The sequence below is a fragment of the Buteo buteo genome, chromosome 13 (assembly GCF_964188355.1).
Source record: "Buteo buteo chromosome 13, bButBut1.hap1.1, whole genome shotgun sequence".
Classification (NCBI taxonomy): domain Eukaryota; kingdom Metazoa; phylum Chordata; class Aves; order Accipitriformes; family Accipitridae; genus Buteo; species Buteo buteo.
Window position 1 is genome coordinate 1053292 of NC_134183.1, and position 18308 is coordinate 1071599.

Genomic DNA, 18308 nt, shown 5'->3' on the forward strand with positions numbered 1-18308 from the left:
ACCCCTCCCCGTGATGTATGGGATTTTTTGGTGCCTGACAGGCCCTGAGCCTCTGGGGACCAACACTGATAAATCGCACCTTTCAGTTCACCGTGAACATCTTCACTTTCCCAAGCTGGCCGGCGGCTGACATGTCAAATTGCGGCACCGGCCCCAGCACCAGCGTGGTGGGCAGAGCGGCGGCTGCCCGCAGAGCCCCGGCCACCTCACGAGAGCTACTCCCGCACCGGCGCAGCGAGAGGCAATCTGATGTATGAACCGCTGGGAACATGGAGCCCTGTGCCGAGGAAACCCAAGCAGACACACTTTCTAATTTCCATGACAACTGTAGTGGGGTGTTTGCTGGTTTGGGAGCGCCGGGGTGTGCAGGAACACGGTCATTGGGCACCAACCAAGATCAGCTGCTGCTGTGAAGCTGCCCCGAGCGGGCGGCGATGCCCCGTGCACAGGTCTCTGCTCACCCTGCACCCCGAGCCAGCGAGCAGCAGCCCCACTTCTCGCAGCCCCTGCCCGCACAGGGGGCTGCCTGGCCGGGGAAGCAGCGGGACTGACCCCGGAGAGCACAGACCGGGGCTGCTTCCCACTCCGTGGTAGCCCGAGGAGCCGCTGCCCATCATCTTCCACCGTGGGACGTGCTCTGTGCGCCGAGGGAAGGGTCCGGGGGAGTCTGGGGTGACAGAAGCCCCTGCCCATGCAAACAGAGGCAGGAACGCTGCCTGCAGTCTGGGCAGGGCAGGAAAGGGATGGGAACCAGACCTGAGCGACGGCTGTAGGGATGCGCGGCTGCTGGCTGCAGAGGAGCCGCGCTGCGTGCACCGTCCTGCACCGCTGCCCTAGGAGAGGGACTGAGGAATATTGGTGCAGAGGCAAGTGCAGCTTGGCTAAAATGAGCTCCTTTCCCATCCCCGGAGGAGCTTAAGCAAAAACTAAGAAGAAACCAGCAACCAGTTAGCAAGAGAGCACGAAATCCAGGCGATTACTGAAAAGCTTTGGACATGGCTGTGAATCCCATGGCTGCCAACAGTACCCCAAGCTATTAAGAGAAAAATCAAGATGTGGACAGAATTAGATTGGCCATAGGTGAAAAATGGCTCAATTATTTCTAGTGCCAGAACCACAGAAGGACATTTCCCTCTGTTCCTGATCCACAACCTCCCACTAATTAGCAGACCTAGCAGAGAGAAAAATGCTCCGAGCTCCAGAAAGAGCAACAGCTAGAGACCCGACGCACTGCACGCATTTGTATGTGCTGCGTAAGCTGGGCACAGAGCAGTGCCCGGGCCAAATTACACTGGTCTGGTAGCGACTGGCTATGGGAGATGCTTGAGTTGATTTTTGCCCTCCGGGGAGGGCAAGCTGCCAGCCAGAGCCAGCCTTTCCAACAGCCGGGCTCCTTGGTGACAAGGACTGTCCTGGCTCAGAAGAGGGATGTCCTGCTCCAGCTGCTGTGCCCACGCTGGCTCCTGTCCCTGCTCAGACCGTGGCCCAGCATCCTTGCCCGTGTGCATGCTGTGACATGGGGTAATAGCCTGCGGGAGTGGAGGATTGGGAGGAAGAAACAAGGATCCGTCACGTTGGGATCAAGAAGTCCTGAGCCTGGAGAGGCACTGCGTGGGACAGCAGAGCGGGACTGACCTGCGAGGGTGGACGCAGGTCTGGGCAAAGCTCGGAGCAGAATCCAACCCAGCCCACTGCCCTTTGGTGGAGTAACTGCAGGCACTAGCTCCCGAGCCTCTCCTCTCTCCTTTTATGCAAGGATCTTTTAAAACAACCAATGCATAACCCCCAAAAAAAGTTACCAGGAGGCCCTGCCCCCTCCCCAACAAACTTCGGAACATGCTGTCATCAAGAAAAATGATGCTGGCAAGAGAGAAATCCACTGGGGTTGCTGGCAATTTCCCAGGCTCCAGCCCCAATGAGTGTTTATCAATAATTTCAGGATCTGCCTGTCGCAGCCACTGACTGGGAGCGCAGGCAGGGAGAGCGCGGGCAGGCGGGTGTCAGCACAGCCACAGGCAGGAGAGGAATGATGAAAAGGGAAATCAATTAACGGCTCCTCAGGAACAGGGATTTGCCGGCATTACAGGGAAAGGTCTGTTCGTTTGGCTGTTACAGGGAAACACTTAAACAGTCCTTGGTGACACAAAGGCACTTCCCAAGCCGGGGCTAGCTGACACCACGGCCAGCTAAGCTCTGGGCAGGGCCAGGGATGGTTTCACTGCAGGAGAGGGAATGATAGAGCAGCAACAGCCGCGTGCACTGAGCTGCCCATAGCCTGGCCCTGGCTACACACCGCAGGTCAGAGCCGCTTCAGGCTCCGTCTCTGCTCCCCAGCTCCTCCGCACTGCCCGTGGGACCATACCCAGCCCACGCGTCCAACCCTTCCACCCTGGGAGACGACAGGCAGGCCAGGCTGGATGCAGGTGAAGGGGGTCCCGGCTGGGTGGGGGAGCAGAGCAGAGCCCTGAACCGGCTCACAGACCTGCCTGCAGGTACCGGCACGCCACGAGCTGCAGCCAACTGCCAGGCAGCCTCCTCTCCCCAGCCGACCTGGCCGCCAACAGCAGAGCACTCCTTGTGCCGGGCCTTGCATCTGCATCACCACGCTTAATCGCTGCTAATGCATCCATCTTCTGTGAACTTGTCTAATTGCTTTCTGACCCAGGGGCTGTGGGTCCCTGAACTGCCCTGCAGTGCTGAGTTCTACAGCATAATTAAGCACTGCATGAAAAAAAAAGAAAAACCTTTTCTTCATTTACGTTTTAAACCTGTTGCCTGATTGTTTCATTTGATGCCACCTATTTATGAGAAATAGTGAATATCCATTTCCTATTACTCACCTTTATACTGCTCCTGAATTTGTAGAACTCTACCATAGATCACCTCTATTGTCTCTGTTCTAACCAAGAAAGCCCTAATTTATTAGTTTCTTCTCACATAGAAGCCGTTCTGTGCCTTTGATCAGCCTTGTCATCCTTTTCTTTACCTTTTCTAGTTCAACTACCTCCTTTTTGTGATTGGCAACCAAAACCGCACACAGCATTTGCACTGCGACACAGCGTATTATACCTTGGCATAATGCTGCTGCCTGGTTTGTTTTCAGTCCCTTTCCTAATAACTACTAACAAGGAATTTGCCTTATTTGACTGACACTGGGCTCTGAGATGACATTTTCATAGAACTACCCTCAGTGACTGCAAGGTCTCTTTTCCTGAGTAGGAAATATTAAATTAAAGGCCAGCTTCATGGTTTTGTGGTTAAGGATGTGTTCTCATCTGTATTACTTGGACTCAGCAACATTCATCTGCCATTTTGCCACCCAGCCACTCACACTGTAAAATTCTTCCACAACCCTGCCCTATCAGCTTTAGATTTAAACTATCCCAACTATTACTGATAACAGCCAGCAAATGAGATTGGTGCAGGCAGATACGATATTAAATTCACAGCTCCCTAGCCCAGCTCTCCTGGGTGGGGGGGGCCAACTTGAGGTATATCCCCATGTCCTCCTCCCAACACATTTAACTACTTGTTTCTTCATAGGCAGTGACATCCCGGAGGCTCAGATCACACGAGGACAATGACGACGCACGTATGAGGGAACAAGGTCCTTTGATATTTTTTTTTTTTTTCCCTCCTTACTGCAGTGGTGTTCTCTGGGTGGCTTTTTCCTGCCATTTGCAGATTTTCTTCCCTCTGAGGTGATTTTACACCTTATCAGAGAGAAGAAAAAACCCAGGCATCCCACGAACACTTGGCCAGAGCTGCAGGGATCAGTCAAGCCTTTCCGACAGGGACGGCTGCCCTGGGCTGGGGGGGGGAGACTGCTCCCCCTGCCCCCCCAGGGACCTCCTCTCCTTGGGTGGGGGGCGGGTAAGGGAGGATTGCGCCTCTGGGCACTTATTGATAGAACCGGGCGAATCAATAGGCGGTACCCGCAGGTGCCATGCGAGGACACGTGGGTGGGTGCGTGGGGGGCGCGGAGGGGGATCTCGCCGGGAGAGCGCGGCCGCCCCGGACTCCGCCGTCAGCACCGCGGACAGCGCCGGCTGCCGCCGGACCCACGGGCGGGCGGGGCGAGCCCCACGCCGCACCCACGTCCCGCCCAGCCCACAGCCGGGAACCAGACCCGACCCCCCCCCCAGTCTGGGCACGGCACACCCCACGACCAGGAGCCGGACCCCCACGGTGAAGCCCGGCAGGGCCCATGCCCAGGGAGCCAGGCACCCACACACACACCCCCCAGGGCACCCCACGCCGGGTATGGCACACCCCACACTGGGGAGCTGGAGCCCCAAACTGGGCCCAGCCCGACCCCTGAGACCGGTCCTCCCATGGCACCTCTGTGGGGAGAGCCCCCCGTTACCCAAGCACCAGTCCACAGCAGGGAAAGCCGTGGATGTGCAGCCAGATGCCTTCACACATGGGGTGGAACACGCTCACCATCCAACACACACATCTACTTCTGAAAAACATCAACCCCTTCTGGCGTTCCCAGGCTCCTAAAATTCTTTATCCTGTTCTTAAGAGCTGTTGAGGACTGCCCGGCCTGCTGTCTGCAGTGGGAAGCATCCCTCAGCACCCCCGTGCCTCAGGCTGGCCTCTCGGAAACCAGCCATTTCCCTGCTGTAGGGAATTTTGTTCCGAGCAGTCGGCCCAGCATCCTAGCTGGGACCAGACTGGGAGCGTTCAGTCCTGTACTCCCTCTGCTAGGTTTCAGATGTCCCTCCTGAAAGGAACATTTCTTAATTAATATTAATACTCTGCATCATGTCAGTTCTTCTCATGTATTTATGCTCCCTCCCTGAGCACCTTCCCTGTCTGTCCCTCTTCAGCAGCAAGGCGATTACACAGGCTGGGCCTGTGCTACTGGGTGTTCCTGAGCCATGGTCCTGGTGTAGCTGTAATGGATTGGTGACACTGTTATATTTATGGGTATTTCAAGAGAAAGAAAAAGGCTACTGGGTGTTCATATGTTCTTCTTGTATTATTTAAGAGAAGCCATTTGAGAGCACAGGAGAAGCAGTGTCTGCTCCCAAAAGGAGGAAAAATAATGGAGGGGAATATTTGCAAAAAGCTCAGTTAAGTAAATATTTTATGCCCAATAATGTTATGGCTTTTGAATGATGCATGCAAGAGAGTTGAAAGGAGGTGAGGCACAGAGAGAGGCAACATACAGTGCGTGCTAAGTGTGAAGGTGTTTGTGGGGGAAGGCAAAGGAGAACACAGTGCCCTGGCTGGTGCCTCTCACCCTGGCTGGGTGGCTGCTGGCAGGGACAGCACAGCAGGGCAGGGCTATTCCAGTTGTTGGGTTAACAACACCGTTTCACTGCAGAAAAGTTAGAGTGAATCTTACAGGGAGATTGTTATGCCCCAAGTGGATGATACCAGCCAACATGCTGACCCATTTCCTCCCCTTCCCTTGGTACCCACCCCAGGGAGCATCCGTGAGAGAAACCTGCATCCTTCTGACCAAGCCTGCATCAGGCAGGAGCCCTCTTGCTCTCAAGAGGCTCTATGCAGTCTGTAAGACACATCCCGAAGACTCCTTGTAAGACCCGCACCCTAGACAGCTGAGACACCCCAGAAAGGCAATATGACCACACCAGCAAGGCAGGGCAGCCCTGCATGTGGTGGCCTCTGGGAAGCTGGAGGGATGCTGCAGTGAGTAGCAGGGAGGGAGGCACCACCAGGTTGGAAAGGAGCTTAGTGCAAGATCCCTGGCAGCTCAGTGGAGGCATTAGCGAGATGCAGGAGGGGCCGTGCAGAGGCTGGGTACAGGACAGGTTGTCCCAGGAGGCTCACAGTCCTCTTGAAGCATTGGGAACCACAGCTGCCTCGTTGCTTTGCTTGGGAGATGATCAGACCTGCCAGGAAGGCATAGGAGCAGGGATCAAGGGGTAAAGAACTGGAAGACAGAGGAATTGCCCTGACCCAGAAGGAAGAGGCAGGTAGGGAAAGCAGAAGGAAGACCAGTCAGGCAGAGGGAGAGGGCTGGGGTGGTGACTGAGGGGAGGAGAGCAGGGCCAGCACAGAGGAGGGACATTTCTCTGACCAGAGGAATTCTCCTCCTGGCAGGCAGAAGCACAGGGTGAGCATCTGGCACAAGGTAAGCACAGAAAGGAGTAAAATACCATTAAGTGTAATAAGAAATGTACTTAATCAATGAGCTCTGCAGCTGAGGATCAATGGGAGGCAGACACAGCCATTAGCTAAGAAAGCTGAGAAAGAGCCCCAGGCTCTGATGGAGCGGTCGATGCCGGGTTTAACCGAGCAGCAGCAGAAGGGTCCCAGGTGGAGAGCAGAGCCAGGCTGCAGCCACGAAACAGGGCTGACCCTGCTCCTTGGGGCTCGGACCCCCAACAGGGAGCAGAAAGAGGAGACCAGGCTATGGCCTGCTGAAAAGCCTAGTGCTGAGCCCCGAGAAGCACCATGGACTCTGGACCAGACATGAGTATTCAGCAACAGCGATAAGGGGGTGAGAGGGAATGGGACTGCTGCTGGCAGGGAAAAAAGGGGACTCGAGCCCCTCATCATCATCCGGGGACATCACTTGGCTGTGGAGAGCAAGAGCCAGGGTTTTAGCCATGGGTCTTTCTCCTGTGGACCAAAGGCTGCAGTGAACTTCAGGTGTCGGTCCTTGCTGTGGGGCCCAGCCCAGGAGGGTGCGGGGCAGCTATGGGCATTCTGGGGAGATCACCTGGAACAGAAGAGACATGCAAAAGCCTCACTCATACCCACACTGCCTGGCTGACAGCTGCCTCCTCAGAGAAGGGCTGGCTGCAGAGCAGTTTTCCTCACTGCTCTTGTCCCTTTGCCTCTCTCCTCACCTTGAGCACTGTGCTGGATTGCTCCCCAAGGGCCACCACATGAAAGAAGTGCAAACTAGATGGCGAAGAGGTCACCCTCCCAAGAAGGTGTTGCACCAGCCCAGGTAAACAGAGCTGCTGCTGAGTCAGGACTTGCCCAGGCCCCAACCTTGAGAGATGCCCTAGTGCCCCCCCGACCCAGCGCGCTTGGAGCCCGTCCGGGTGGTGCCGGCGCTCGGCTGAGTCACCACACACAGGGCTTCCTCAGGAGAGAGTCTTGATTTTCAGCCCATGAGCAAATTTAGCGCTGGGGAAGGCAGACAGCCCCAAGCAGCGAGTGGGCACAAGCTCCGGGTCTCACTGACAGCGCTGCAGCTGACTCAGCCCTGGTGCTGGGACCCTGCCACGCTCCTGCCCTGGGCTCCATCAAACACCCAGCTCCTCGAGCCAGCCCAGCCCTGGCGCTGAACTCCAGCTCCGTGCTCTCTTCTGTTTCCAAGGCTGTCGCCCTCATTCCTGACCCCTGCTACTCCCCTTCCCACACTTGCTGAAACCAGATGGCCAGAGCCTGATCAGACCCAAGCCAGCAGAGAGAAGGAGCACCGATCTCCATGCAGGGGAGTCTTTGGGGACCAGGCACATAGCTAGTGATGTCTCAAGAGTATTGCGGCCTTGGGCTGTGCTTAAGGCAGAGTTTCTCTACATGCCTGTGAAGAGGAATAAAGTGGCTGTCCCCTGGGATCTCTTCCCAGGGGGTGGGCTCCCTTCTCCCACTGGAGCTGAAATCATAACCGTGATCCCAGGAGGCTGCTCCTGGCTCTCCTGGCGCCCAGGACACACGCTCCATCCCTGCACATCACTGGATCCTGTCACCGTGGGCTGTGCAAGACACATTCCTGTCACTGTCCCCCTTCGCAGACCCCGCACCCCAGCGGGAACAGCTGCCCCATGACCCGGGGGGCTGGGGGTGGTCCCAGTGCCGTGTCGAGCGCTGACCGTGGGTACATCTGACCAGTTCACCCCCCTCCTCACGCCTCCCTCCCTCCCTCCCACACGTTCCGACGGGGTTGGGGGGCGGGGGGGGGCACATCGCCCGTCCCGGCGGACAAGACAGAACCGGGCAACCACCCCGACGGGGGGAGGGGGTACGACACACCAACCCAATCAGTGCCCCCCCACCCCCTCGGGACTAGCGCAGGACCCTCCGCCGCTGCCCCGCAGCCTCCCGGGACCCCCCCCGCGCCCCCCGCCGGCGGCCGAACAGCGCCACCTGGCGGCCGGGCCCGGCCGCGCTGCTGGGGGGGCGCGGGGGTCCCTCTGCCCCGGGAACAGCCGCGTCGTCCCCCCCCCAAAAAAAAATAAAAAAGCAGCTCTCCGCGCCCGCAGCGGGCCCGGCCCTGCCCGCACGGCAGGCTGGAACGGCGAGTGCCTCGGCCCTGCGGCTGAAGGGGGGGGTCCCTGGCCGGGCTGGGGGGGCCCAGCCCCGGGGAAAGGGGCGGTTCGGGGGATCCCCGCAGGCACCGCCCGGGCTCCTGGGTCCGGGTGACCCCGCAGACCGCAGCTGCGGCACCGAGGGAGCAGCTTCACCCAACTCCTGCCTCCCGGTGCAGCGGCCGGGCCCTGCCCGAGGAGCTCCCCTGCAGCAACCTCTTTGCCTCTTTTCCAGCCTCTTCGGCTCTTTCCCAGCCTTTGTGAGCTGCTTGGCTGGAGCACCTTCCTCTCTCCATCTGCCTCGGGGCTCAGGCCAAGTCCCGGGCTGCTCCTGGCTTTTGATTTCATGCAGCGCACTGTCACTCCTGACTTTGAGGCCATTATCGGCACTTGCTTTGCCCGCATCCCGGTTCCTTGGCCATGCCTGGCATAAAGCAGCTTCAACACCCACAGGCAGCGTTGACTCTCCCTGGTTGGCGGTGGGTGTGGGTAAAACCAGGTGTCTGCTCTGCCTGGGAGCAGCCTTCTCTCCAAGAGCTGCCCTCAGCTGCACCCTACAGGGAGCAGAACAGGGTCTGCTCTACACCCATCAACTCCACCCAACCATCCCAGGTGCATCCAGTCCCCAGCAGCTTCCATAGACTCTGCAGCTCCATCCAACACTCAGTAGCCCCACATACCTCCCCTCACAGGCACTCCGGAGCCACTCGGCTGCAGAGCTCCTCCTGGTTCTGCTCACCAGGGCAGTATTACAACTTCAACCACAAGGTCCTGGCACTAGATTTTTTTCAATGATGCTAATGAGCTTATCTAGGCCCTTGGTACTCAGGCAATCATGTGCTGGGAGCCAAGAGCAGCATTGCAGACATTTACCCTGCATCTGAGCTGCACCAAACTGATGAAGGACATAGGCTTGGTGTAAAGAGCAAACCAGGGCATCCCCAGCTGCTTTGTTCAATTCTCTCCTCACCCTCCTGGCCACCTCCTCTCTCCCCTTTTCCCTTCCTTCGCCCTCTTTCCAACAGGCTGCATATGCGATGCCTTAACCATTAGGACAGCGCAACTGATCTACAGAGCAGAGCTACTCTGGGCAGGACAGGGAGGTGAGCAAAAGAAAAATACCTACTTGCTTTCCATCAACTCATCCTCTGTGTTACGTCCAAATGCACCATTTCCAGCCTGCAGCGATCCTGCCCTCCAACACCTCGACAAGCGCCTGGGAGGGGGCTCTCCCTGGGGAGCGCAGAAGGCTGCAGCTCAGCCATTCTCCTGGGGAAGCAGCTGCCCACCCACCCACCCAGAGGCCCCACACGCATCCTACCTCTCCTAGAGGTGGGTCAGACCCAGGTCTCTGCTGTCCTTCTGCTTCCCAGAGCTTCCTCCCTCCATGCTCAGGCAGAGCTGCACCAAAAGGGCCCTTAGGGCCATGGAGAGCTTTTATAAAGCATCCCCCAATCCCCCTCCCTCCAGTCAACCAGTCTCACCTGTGGAGCCCTGCCCAGGCATCTCCCAGCTCGTCAGTCCCATCGCCAGGGAGCAGCCCAGGCCATGCTGGTAACGGATCCCTGCAGACATGTGCCCTGCGGAGCTGAGTGACCACTTGTGGGGGATGAAGTGTGACATTCCTGACTGAAATTCAGGTGGCACCCCTGAGAAATTTGCAATTTGGTTTTCCCTTTAAAAATACAAACTAAAGAAGGAAAATCCAGCTGGCCCCTGCCTGCCTGACCAAACTGCTCCCCCCCGGCAGCTGCCCAGCACTGCCCACATGCATTCACACGCTGCAGGGAAGCTGCGGTTTCACCCAAGGCGAGCTCAGCATGTCACTTTTTCCGAAGGCTGGAAACAGGCTGGGCCCCCGAGCATCACATTTCAGACAAACAGGGCAGTTCCACTGGCGGATGACTTCTCTGTGCTCATGATTTCTATCTTCTAGCCCTTTCATCTGTCTTCACTGAGTTAATTGGTACACAAGTGTGGGAAGGACAGTCTCGGCCCCAGCATGCCTTTGCAGGGACCATCTTCCCCAGTCAGGTGTTGGGACTGACAACTTGCACCCTCAGAGCATAGCTCATTGCATGGTGCCATAAGTGCTTCCAAGGATGCAGGATCAGTGCTGTCACCAAGAGGCCCGTAATCCAGAGGGTGCTGAGCAGGGACACGGTGGCTCCAGAGCAGCCACAGCCCCTCAGGCACATCTGTTTGTAGGATAAGCACCCAGGGTGCTGTTAGTGCAAGATCAATTGCATCAGCCTTTTTAACTGGAGATGGACAGTGTCCTCAGGCAGGGTGGCCAAAGGTGATGTTCTTTATCTGTGTCTCATGCTCCTCAGATACCAAATACCAAAACGTGCCTTGAGACACTCCTGTTATTAAATATTCCTCTGAGATTAGAGCAGTGCTTCTTTCTCTCTAGCCTCTTCCCTCCCAGCAGAGCTGATCAACATGATAACTTATCGGGACCTTCCCTGTGCTGTTAGCAATGGCTTGGAGACTTATTGACTCACCTCAGAACAACACGCTGAATATTTAGGACTGTCCCTGAGCTTGATAAGCAATAACATCTTTATCATATGAGCCCTTTAAACCCTCAGTGCCTGCCAGGCCCCCCTGTCCTCGCTGAAAGGATGGTATCAGAACCAGGGCAGCTAACGCTGATAACAAAACAGTTCCTTGAGTGAACTGCAGTGCCAGGGCTGGCAGAGTGGGTTGCCCGGCAAGCAGCTTCCCTCCCAGTGCTCTCCACTGTCCAGACACACGGCAGCTACTGGAACGGACAGACACGACCCCAGCAGAATGACTACTCTGCTCCAGCCTGGCTAAACCCAGGGTGCACAAACATGCCGGTCATACCAGTACCCTCTGGCTTCACAGCACCCAGCAGAGCCCAGCAGAGCCCAGCACAGCCCCACAGCCCTGCTCCCAGCAAAAGGATTTCCCCTTGGGCTGCTGTCAGACCAACACCCACCCCATGCCCTCTGTTAGCAGGAGGAGGGCTTGGCTCGGGGCTCAGAGCTGGCTCCATCCCAGTGCAGTTTGGGTTCGTTTCCACTGTCTGCAAACGAAGCACCCAAGGCTGCGCTCCTGGCTTGTGTCGGCCATGAGGTCCCTGGTGGGATCGCTCGAACTTCTCACAGTGTCCTTGCACGATTATCCCATGTCAGACCTGGGAAACACATACGCAGGGGAAGAGGCAGCTGAAACATTGATGCACCCTGAGGAATCGGTCCAGACGGGAATACTCGGGGATGCTCGGGTCTACAAAGAGACAGTCGTGGGCCAGGAAGGACAAAACATGGCATGCGCGTGAGACTCATCTGCCCAGCTCACCCTTGGGGGAGAAATGCCAAGGAATGACCCCAGACAGTGCTGGGGAAAGCAGTGGAGATGGCTCTGCTTGGTGAGGGCGGGGATGGCTGGGCAATTAGGAAGCAAAGCAACAAGGAATAAATCTGGAACCCGAGCAGGAGATGAGCAAAGACACAAAGGTTGAGAGTTCAGACACTGGGGAACCAAATCAACCTCTGTTACGTAAGTCTACAAAAGCCTTACACTCAGTTTTGCCGAGAAATGAGTCGTCAGCAATGATTAAACCCCAGAGAAGTCATAAAACCAGTAGATATTGATAACGTGGGATGCTGATACGGCGAAGCTCAGCAGTGCACGAGTGGATGAGGGTCACCCGCGGTGAGCAGCAGAGCCTGAGCTGCAGGAGCTGGGCTGGGGGCTGGGACACAGGGGCTTCAGAGCCAGGCTCACACTCAGGAGCATCTCTGGAGGTTGCTGGTATGGGCAGGATCCAGGAAAGAGCCTCCTTCCCCAGTATGTAGCTCCACAAAGCCACACTCAAGGACCTAGGGTAAATCCAGCCTCCTTTCTGACCCTCTGAGCACTGCGCTCGAGGTGGTTGAGTGGCCCTGGGGTTTGGGGGGGTGCCTTTTGAAGCTGAACTGCTGACCAAAGAGCAAGGCAGCAAAAGCCAGGAGTGTGGAAAGGACACCGCAACGGGCTGCAGGGAGCTAGCACAGGGTGAAGGATGGCGGCTGGGGCACAGGGTGCTGGGGTGGCAGGGTTCGCACAGGCTGCCTGCAGAAGACAGCGTCCCGCCACAGGAGCAATTCTTCCCATTCCATGAGTACTGGAATAGCATCCAATGCCACTGATGGAGGAGGCAGATTTGGTGTTTGACCCAGAAGGAAATCTAAGCTAATCTACTTCAGCTAGACAAAAACAAGAGAGGCTCTTTCTGATACTACGTGCCGGATGAAGCCATGCATCTGATCAGCAACTGCAAGATTAGATAAGAACTGAACTTAGTCCCATCCCGCATGTATTAAAGTGAGCTCTCTGGATGTCTGGGCTATTCCAGTTCAAGGGCATGAAGATGTTCACTTCACTGGGGTTCCTATTTGCTGCCCTCTCTTTAGCAAGATGTATCCCTGTGCAGCAGATATCCAACAATAACAAAGTCCTCCTGGTGTCCTTTGATGGCTTTCGGTGGAACTACGACCAGGACGTGGACACCCCCAACCTCGACGCTATGGCTGCAGAGGGGGTGAAGGCACGGTACATGACCCCTGCCTTTATCACCATCACCAGCCCGTGCCACTTCACGCTGCTGACCGGTGAGTCCCCCCCAGCCCCAAGCCAGGCAGAGCAGCACAGGGTGCAGGCTGGGGAAGGGCAAATTTAAAGCTTACGCATCAGCGAAGGACACTAAGTCAAGCAGCCATTCAGCCTCAGCAGCATGCGAAGCTTTAGAATAGAGACAAGGCAATAGTTGCAGAAAGTGCTAGAACTGAACCTGTATTTATCAAAGCTAAATAGCACCAGATGTCCTAGGAATTATGCAGCTGCCACCTAGACCATGGTAGGAATTACACAGAGGCCCCCCCAACAGGGCTCATCCCTAAGTTCTGCTTTAATAACAGATCAGCTCAACTCTTTCGTATGTATTTATTCCTAATGCATGTGATCTGCAGCTCGAGCTGGATGCCTGTCGGTTGTTACTGGATTTATAGTCTCTATAGGTTCCCTGATTTCCTGATGGCATTTCTGCTCATCCAGTCCTGTTCACGGTGTCTGGGGTCTTCTCTTCTCCTGCTTCACTCTTGCAGCCTCCAGGTACCCTTTTTGTCTGTGTCTTGAGACATTTCCTTCTCTTTTGTCACAGGATAGCCTGTAGTTAGTTTAGTTATACTTCCTTACCTACTAGAGTCACAAAACAAAGATTAAGTTATAGTTCATGCAGCCTAAGTCTTCATTTACTTTAGTCACTAGTGCTAAGCTCTGGCACAAATTAGTCTCTCACTACAGTGTCCTCCCTTTGTTTTTATTAGCCTACCTGCATTATCTATATTATATAGGTGCCAAATATTGATAGCCTCTAATCTGTGTACATATTGGAGTACAACCCAAGCTATAACATCACAAACACACAAATATAATTACAAAGGCACAAACACAAAATAATATTCCATACAATATTGTCCTAATCCAGATTCCCCAGTCAGTGAGAGACAGGCAATAGCTGCAGAAAGGGATAGAACTGAACCTGTATTTATCAAAGGTAAATAGCACCAGACCAACCTGACAGACTCCTTTGATTAGATAAATGATTTTTTAGACGAGGGAGATGCACTAAATTTAATCTTTCTGGACTTCAGTAATGTATTTGATACAGTGCCACACCGGAAATCGTTAGTTAAGATGGAAAAGATGAAGATTAGTACAAAATCTCTAATGTGGGGAAGTAAGGGGCTACAGGGAAGAGGACAGCAGGTGATGCTGAGAGGAGATTGTCACGCTGGAGGGAGGGCAATGGGGGCATTCCTGAAGAATTGATTTTGGAGCCAATCTTATTTAAGATTTTAATTAATAACCTTGGCATAAAAGAGTGGAACATGCTAATGAAATCTGCTGATGAGAAAAGGCAGAGAGGCATTGTCAATACAAGGGAGGACAGGGATATCGTGCAGAAGTAACTGTGCAGTCTTCAGGACCAGAATAATAAAAATAGCTTGAAATGTAATAGTACAAAGTGCTCATCTCATTTCTAACAGGAATTTCTGCTGCATGCTGACCTCACGGGTTGTGAACAACAGAGAAAGCGAAACACCAAAGCAATTAGTTAAATGCAGGGTAACTGTGAAACACCCCCCTGCCCTGCGCTGAGAAGGGCAGGAGCAATTGCAGGCAGCACCGGCACCTGCAGGGGCGAGGGTGCCCCGGTTGGGGTCTGGGTGAGACCCGCTTGGGATCAACCCACCCGTGTGAGGAGCAGGCATCCCCCCAGCATCTCATTCCCTGCCCTGGGAACCCCACTTTGTACAAGGCAGAGGGAGGAAGGAGGCAAAGCAGAGGCAAAGGGAAAGCTGGGATGGGGTACGAAAGGCAGAAGCTCCTCGCTGACCTGGAGCTGGCCCATTGCCCAGAGCAGGGGCAAGACCCCCCCAGCCACAGCCCGGCTCACCCCCTCCTCCTCCGCCTCTCCTGACAGGAAGATACCTGGAGAACCACGGGGTGATCCACAACATGTGGTTCAACACCAGCACGGGTCAGAAGCTGCCCTACCACAGCACGCAAGACGTGGACAGCTGGTGGGACAACGGCAGCCTGCCCATCTGGATCACCGCTCAGAGACAGGCAAGTGCAGCAGCCTCCTCACACGCACAGACCCTGCACAGACGGATCCTGCCTGCAATCATGTTGTAAAAGCTACAGGCAAGCCACGATCTCTAGTGGCCATGAGCTAACATCCTCACTGCAAACGACAGGCTAATTAGCAAAAAAATGAAATCCCCAGACACTGGCAGGAATAATTATGATCATTCTATTAAAAATAGCAAAAAATAATAGATGCATTTCAGCTTTATTAAGACATTAATAAAACAGGTTATCCTTTTCCTGTTTAAAGAAATCTCAGCCAGTTCCTTAGGGAGCATCACAAGCCCAGGGGCTTCATACACTCCAAGGCACATTCCTCATTTCCACAGCCTCCCCCAGGACGTTTTGGGCAGCAGCATCAGGGGCTGGTCCCCTCTTCACCAGGGACTGCAGCAAGGCTTCCCTAGGTCCCAGTAAGCTTTGAATCTGGCTTTGAGACAAGACCTGAGACCTGGCCCAAGACACGTACCTTTGCCTGTCTTAACCTGCCAGATTGGCTCCACTGACTTCAGGGTGAGTGCTTATATGATTGGAGTAAAACACACCTTAATGTCTTGATGGTCAAGAGCCGGAGGGTCCATGCAAGGTACAAACAGGTCACTGTTTCCAAAGTTATAACTAGTGTTACTAACACAGTGAGAAAACCAACATGCAGGAATTCTGGGAAGGGCAGTGCTTTCAATTAATCACTTTTAATTGGCAATGAGCAAGAAAACCTCATTAGAGGCAGAGGTAGACATTAGGGGGCTGAATGAACTAACCGCATTAGTAGGTGGTTGCATTGACAGATGGAAATATGCTGTAGAGGAAGTTCAGGTGAGTTTATGCAATGTCTCCACTAACAGGGTTTAAAGACAGGCTCTATCTATTTCCCTGGAGGAAGAGCAAAATATCAAGGGGAAGAAGTGAATATGAAGTTGGTGGAACCCCTCTTGTTCAACTACAGCAACGAAGCCAACTGGAGAGAGAACATTGACACCGCCATGGAATGGTTCACGGTGAACAACCTCGACTTCATCGCCCTCTACTTCGGTGAGCCGGACTCAGCAGGACACAAGTACGGCCCTGAATCCACAGAGAGGAAAAACATGGTCAAGCAGGTGGACAGAACCATCGGTTACTTGAGGCAGCGTATCAAGGAAAGTGGCCTCGAATCAAACCTCAACCTCATCATCACATCTGACCACGGCATGGAGACCGTCATAAAGACCAATGAGATTCACATCCAGACAGTAAAGAACTTCACGTTCAAAGACATCCAGTTTGAACTCTTAGATTATGGACCAAATGGACTATTGCTGCCAAAAGAAGGAAAATTAGAGCATGTGTATTCAGTCCTGAAAAATGCCCACCCAAACTTACACGTGTACAAGAAAGCAGACTTCCCGAGGAGATTCCACTACGCCAACCACTCCCGGATCACCCCGCTCCTGTTGTACAGCGATCCAGGATACGTGATTCATGGGGTAAGATATACGCACAGACATACCTTACTGTCTTTTGGGAATCTGCCTCTCTCCTCCTGCCCTTCTCATAGCACCCCAGTACCTACCCGGCTTTACGCCTTCATGTGGATTGGTCTCCCTACAAAAAGACGGAAATTCCAGCTCTTTGTATAAAGACCTTCTCTGCTGTTCAGACAAAAAAGGGTCCAGGAGTCTTGGAGCACAGCTTGCATGAAGACAGAGTATCAGTTGCAGGATCGCCTCCTAGCCTGGCACTAAGGGAAGGCCCAAAGTCAAGGCCAGCAGGCAGCTTCCCATTGCAAAGCTCCTCAGTGCAATGAAATTTGGATGCGCTGACATTTAGGGAGGGAACCTGCAAGATGTAATTGCTTGACAGCTTTGTCTAGGCAGCACCCTCCAGCTTCCGCAAAGTTTAACATCGTTAGATCAACTGCAAAAACTCAAAGAAACCAGACTGTTAAGGCTGCGGAACACGGCACGCGAGAGCCACGGTCAGTGGAGGTGGAGGCATCCAGCATCCCGGAGACCGCGCTGGGGGCAGGGGGCTGAAGGGTTTGGGCACCCACATCCCCTCTCTCCCTTTCAGAGATACAAGGTCCAGTTCAACAAAGGCGAGCACGGTTTCGACAACGAGGCCATGAACATGAAAACCATCTTCCGCGCCGTGGGACCGGCTTTCAAGCAGGGGCTGGTGGTCGAGCCCTTCGAAAGCGTCAACGTCTACGCCCTCCTCTGCGAGCTGCTGGGCATCACCCCCGAGCCCCACGACGGCTCCCTGGATGCCCTGAAGCCCATGCTGCGTGAGTCCCGGGGAACACCCCCCGGTCCCGGGACCCCCCCGCCCCTCCGCCGCCCGCCGGTGCCGCCCGCGCTCCGCCGGGATTCCCGCGGGAACAGCGACACCTGGCGGCTGCCGCCCCTCCCGCTCCCGCCACCGTCCGGCGGCTCCGGGGCACCGGCGGGGACCGGGCATCGGTCCCCGGCCCCGTCGCCGCCTGCTGGTGTCCGCCCTGCTCCCCCCCCCCCGCATCGCGCAGGTTGCGGGTCGTCGTGTCCCGTCCCGTTCCCCCCGCTCCGGTCCGCGGGCTCGGCAACCGGGCAGGGTTCGCTTTAACGGGGTGTAAATGTCCCCCGAGAGCAAAGCAAAGCTCCCCACAGCCCTTAGCGCTCAGCAGCAGCAGGAGATGCACAGTGCTGAGGCCAGCAAAGCCTCATCCCGGGGGGGGGAGCAGAGCGGGTGGCTGTGGGTGTCCAATTCCCAGCACAGGCTCCCCCGACTCGCAGCCTGCCGGGACGGGGGGGCCGGGGCTGCTGCTCACCTGGGCAGGACCGGGCACCCGGCTAATGCCAAATTCCTCCTCTGGGCATCACAGGTTCAAGTGCTCCTCTCCCTCCTGCCAAGAAGCTGCCGGTGATGCTGGGAATTGCTCTTGTTCTGGGATGCTGGGGAGGAATATACTAAACCCCAACCCATCAGAGGTAACTGACTCCAGGGACAGCCAGAAAAAACCCTGGAAGTGCCCTTGTCCAGGCAGGCACGTGCCCCGTCTGCTCTCGGTCTCTCTGGGGTTTGTCCGTCTGTGAAAGCCCACGCTGCGCGGTGCCCACCAGCCGCTCTCCGCAGGGCACAGCAGACCCTTTGCACCTCAAGCAGAGGAACTCTGGGTTTTTACTGCGCGGGCCAGCATTGACATCACCCGGGGCGTTTGCTGGGCTAGAAAGAAGGGCTGGACATCCCTCTGCCCTCCTGCCTGTTCCCCTGCTCTCCGGCCTCTGTGGGCAACTGGGTCTGGGCGGGAGGGCAGTTGTGTGAGTGTCACGAAGGAGGGGTGAATGCTTCATTTCTTGTGCCTGTGTGTGGCTGCAAGAGAAATAAGGACATAAGTTTGCTGCTTGCCTTCACTGTGTACATGTGCCTGGAGACCCATCAGGGCAA

At 55.4% G+C, this 18308-nt stretch overlaps 2 protein-coding genes across 2 annotated transcripts in view; one reads left to right on the forward strand and one right to left on the reverse strand.

The window, feature by feature from the left end:
* Positions 1-18308, reverse strand: part of RBFOX3 (RNA binding fox-1 homolog 3) — a 188704-nt gene that overhangs the window by 163428 nt on the left and 6968 nt on the right. The window lies entirely within an intron of this gene.
* Positions 12625-17834, forward strand: ENPP7 (ectonucleotide pyrophosphatase/phosphodiesterase 7). The gene is made up of 5 exons (XM_075043831.1): positions 12625-12865; positions 14740-14885; positions 15752-16372; positions 16959-17172; positions 17746-17834. Exons 1-5 carry the CDS (start codon positions 12625-12627, stop codon positions 17832-17834), a joined length of 1311 nt encoding a protein of 436 aa, XP_074899932.1.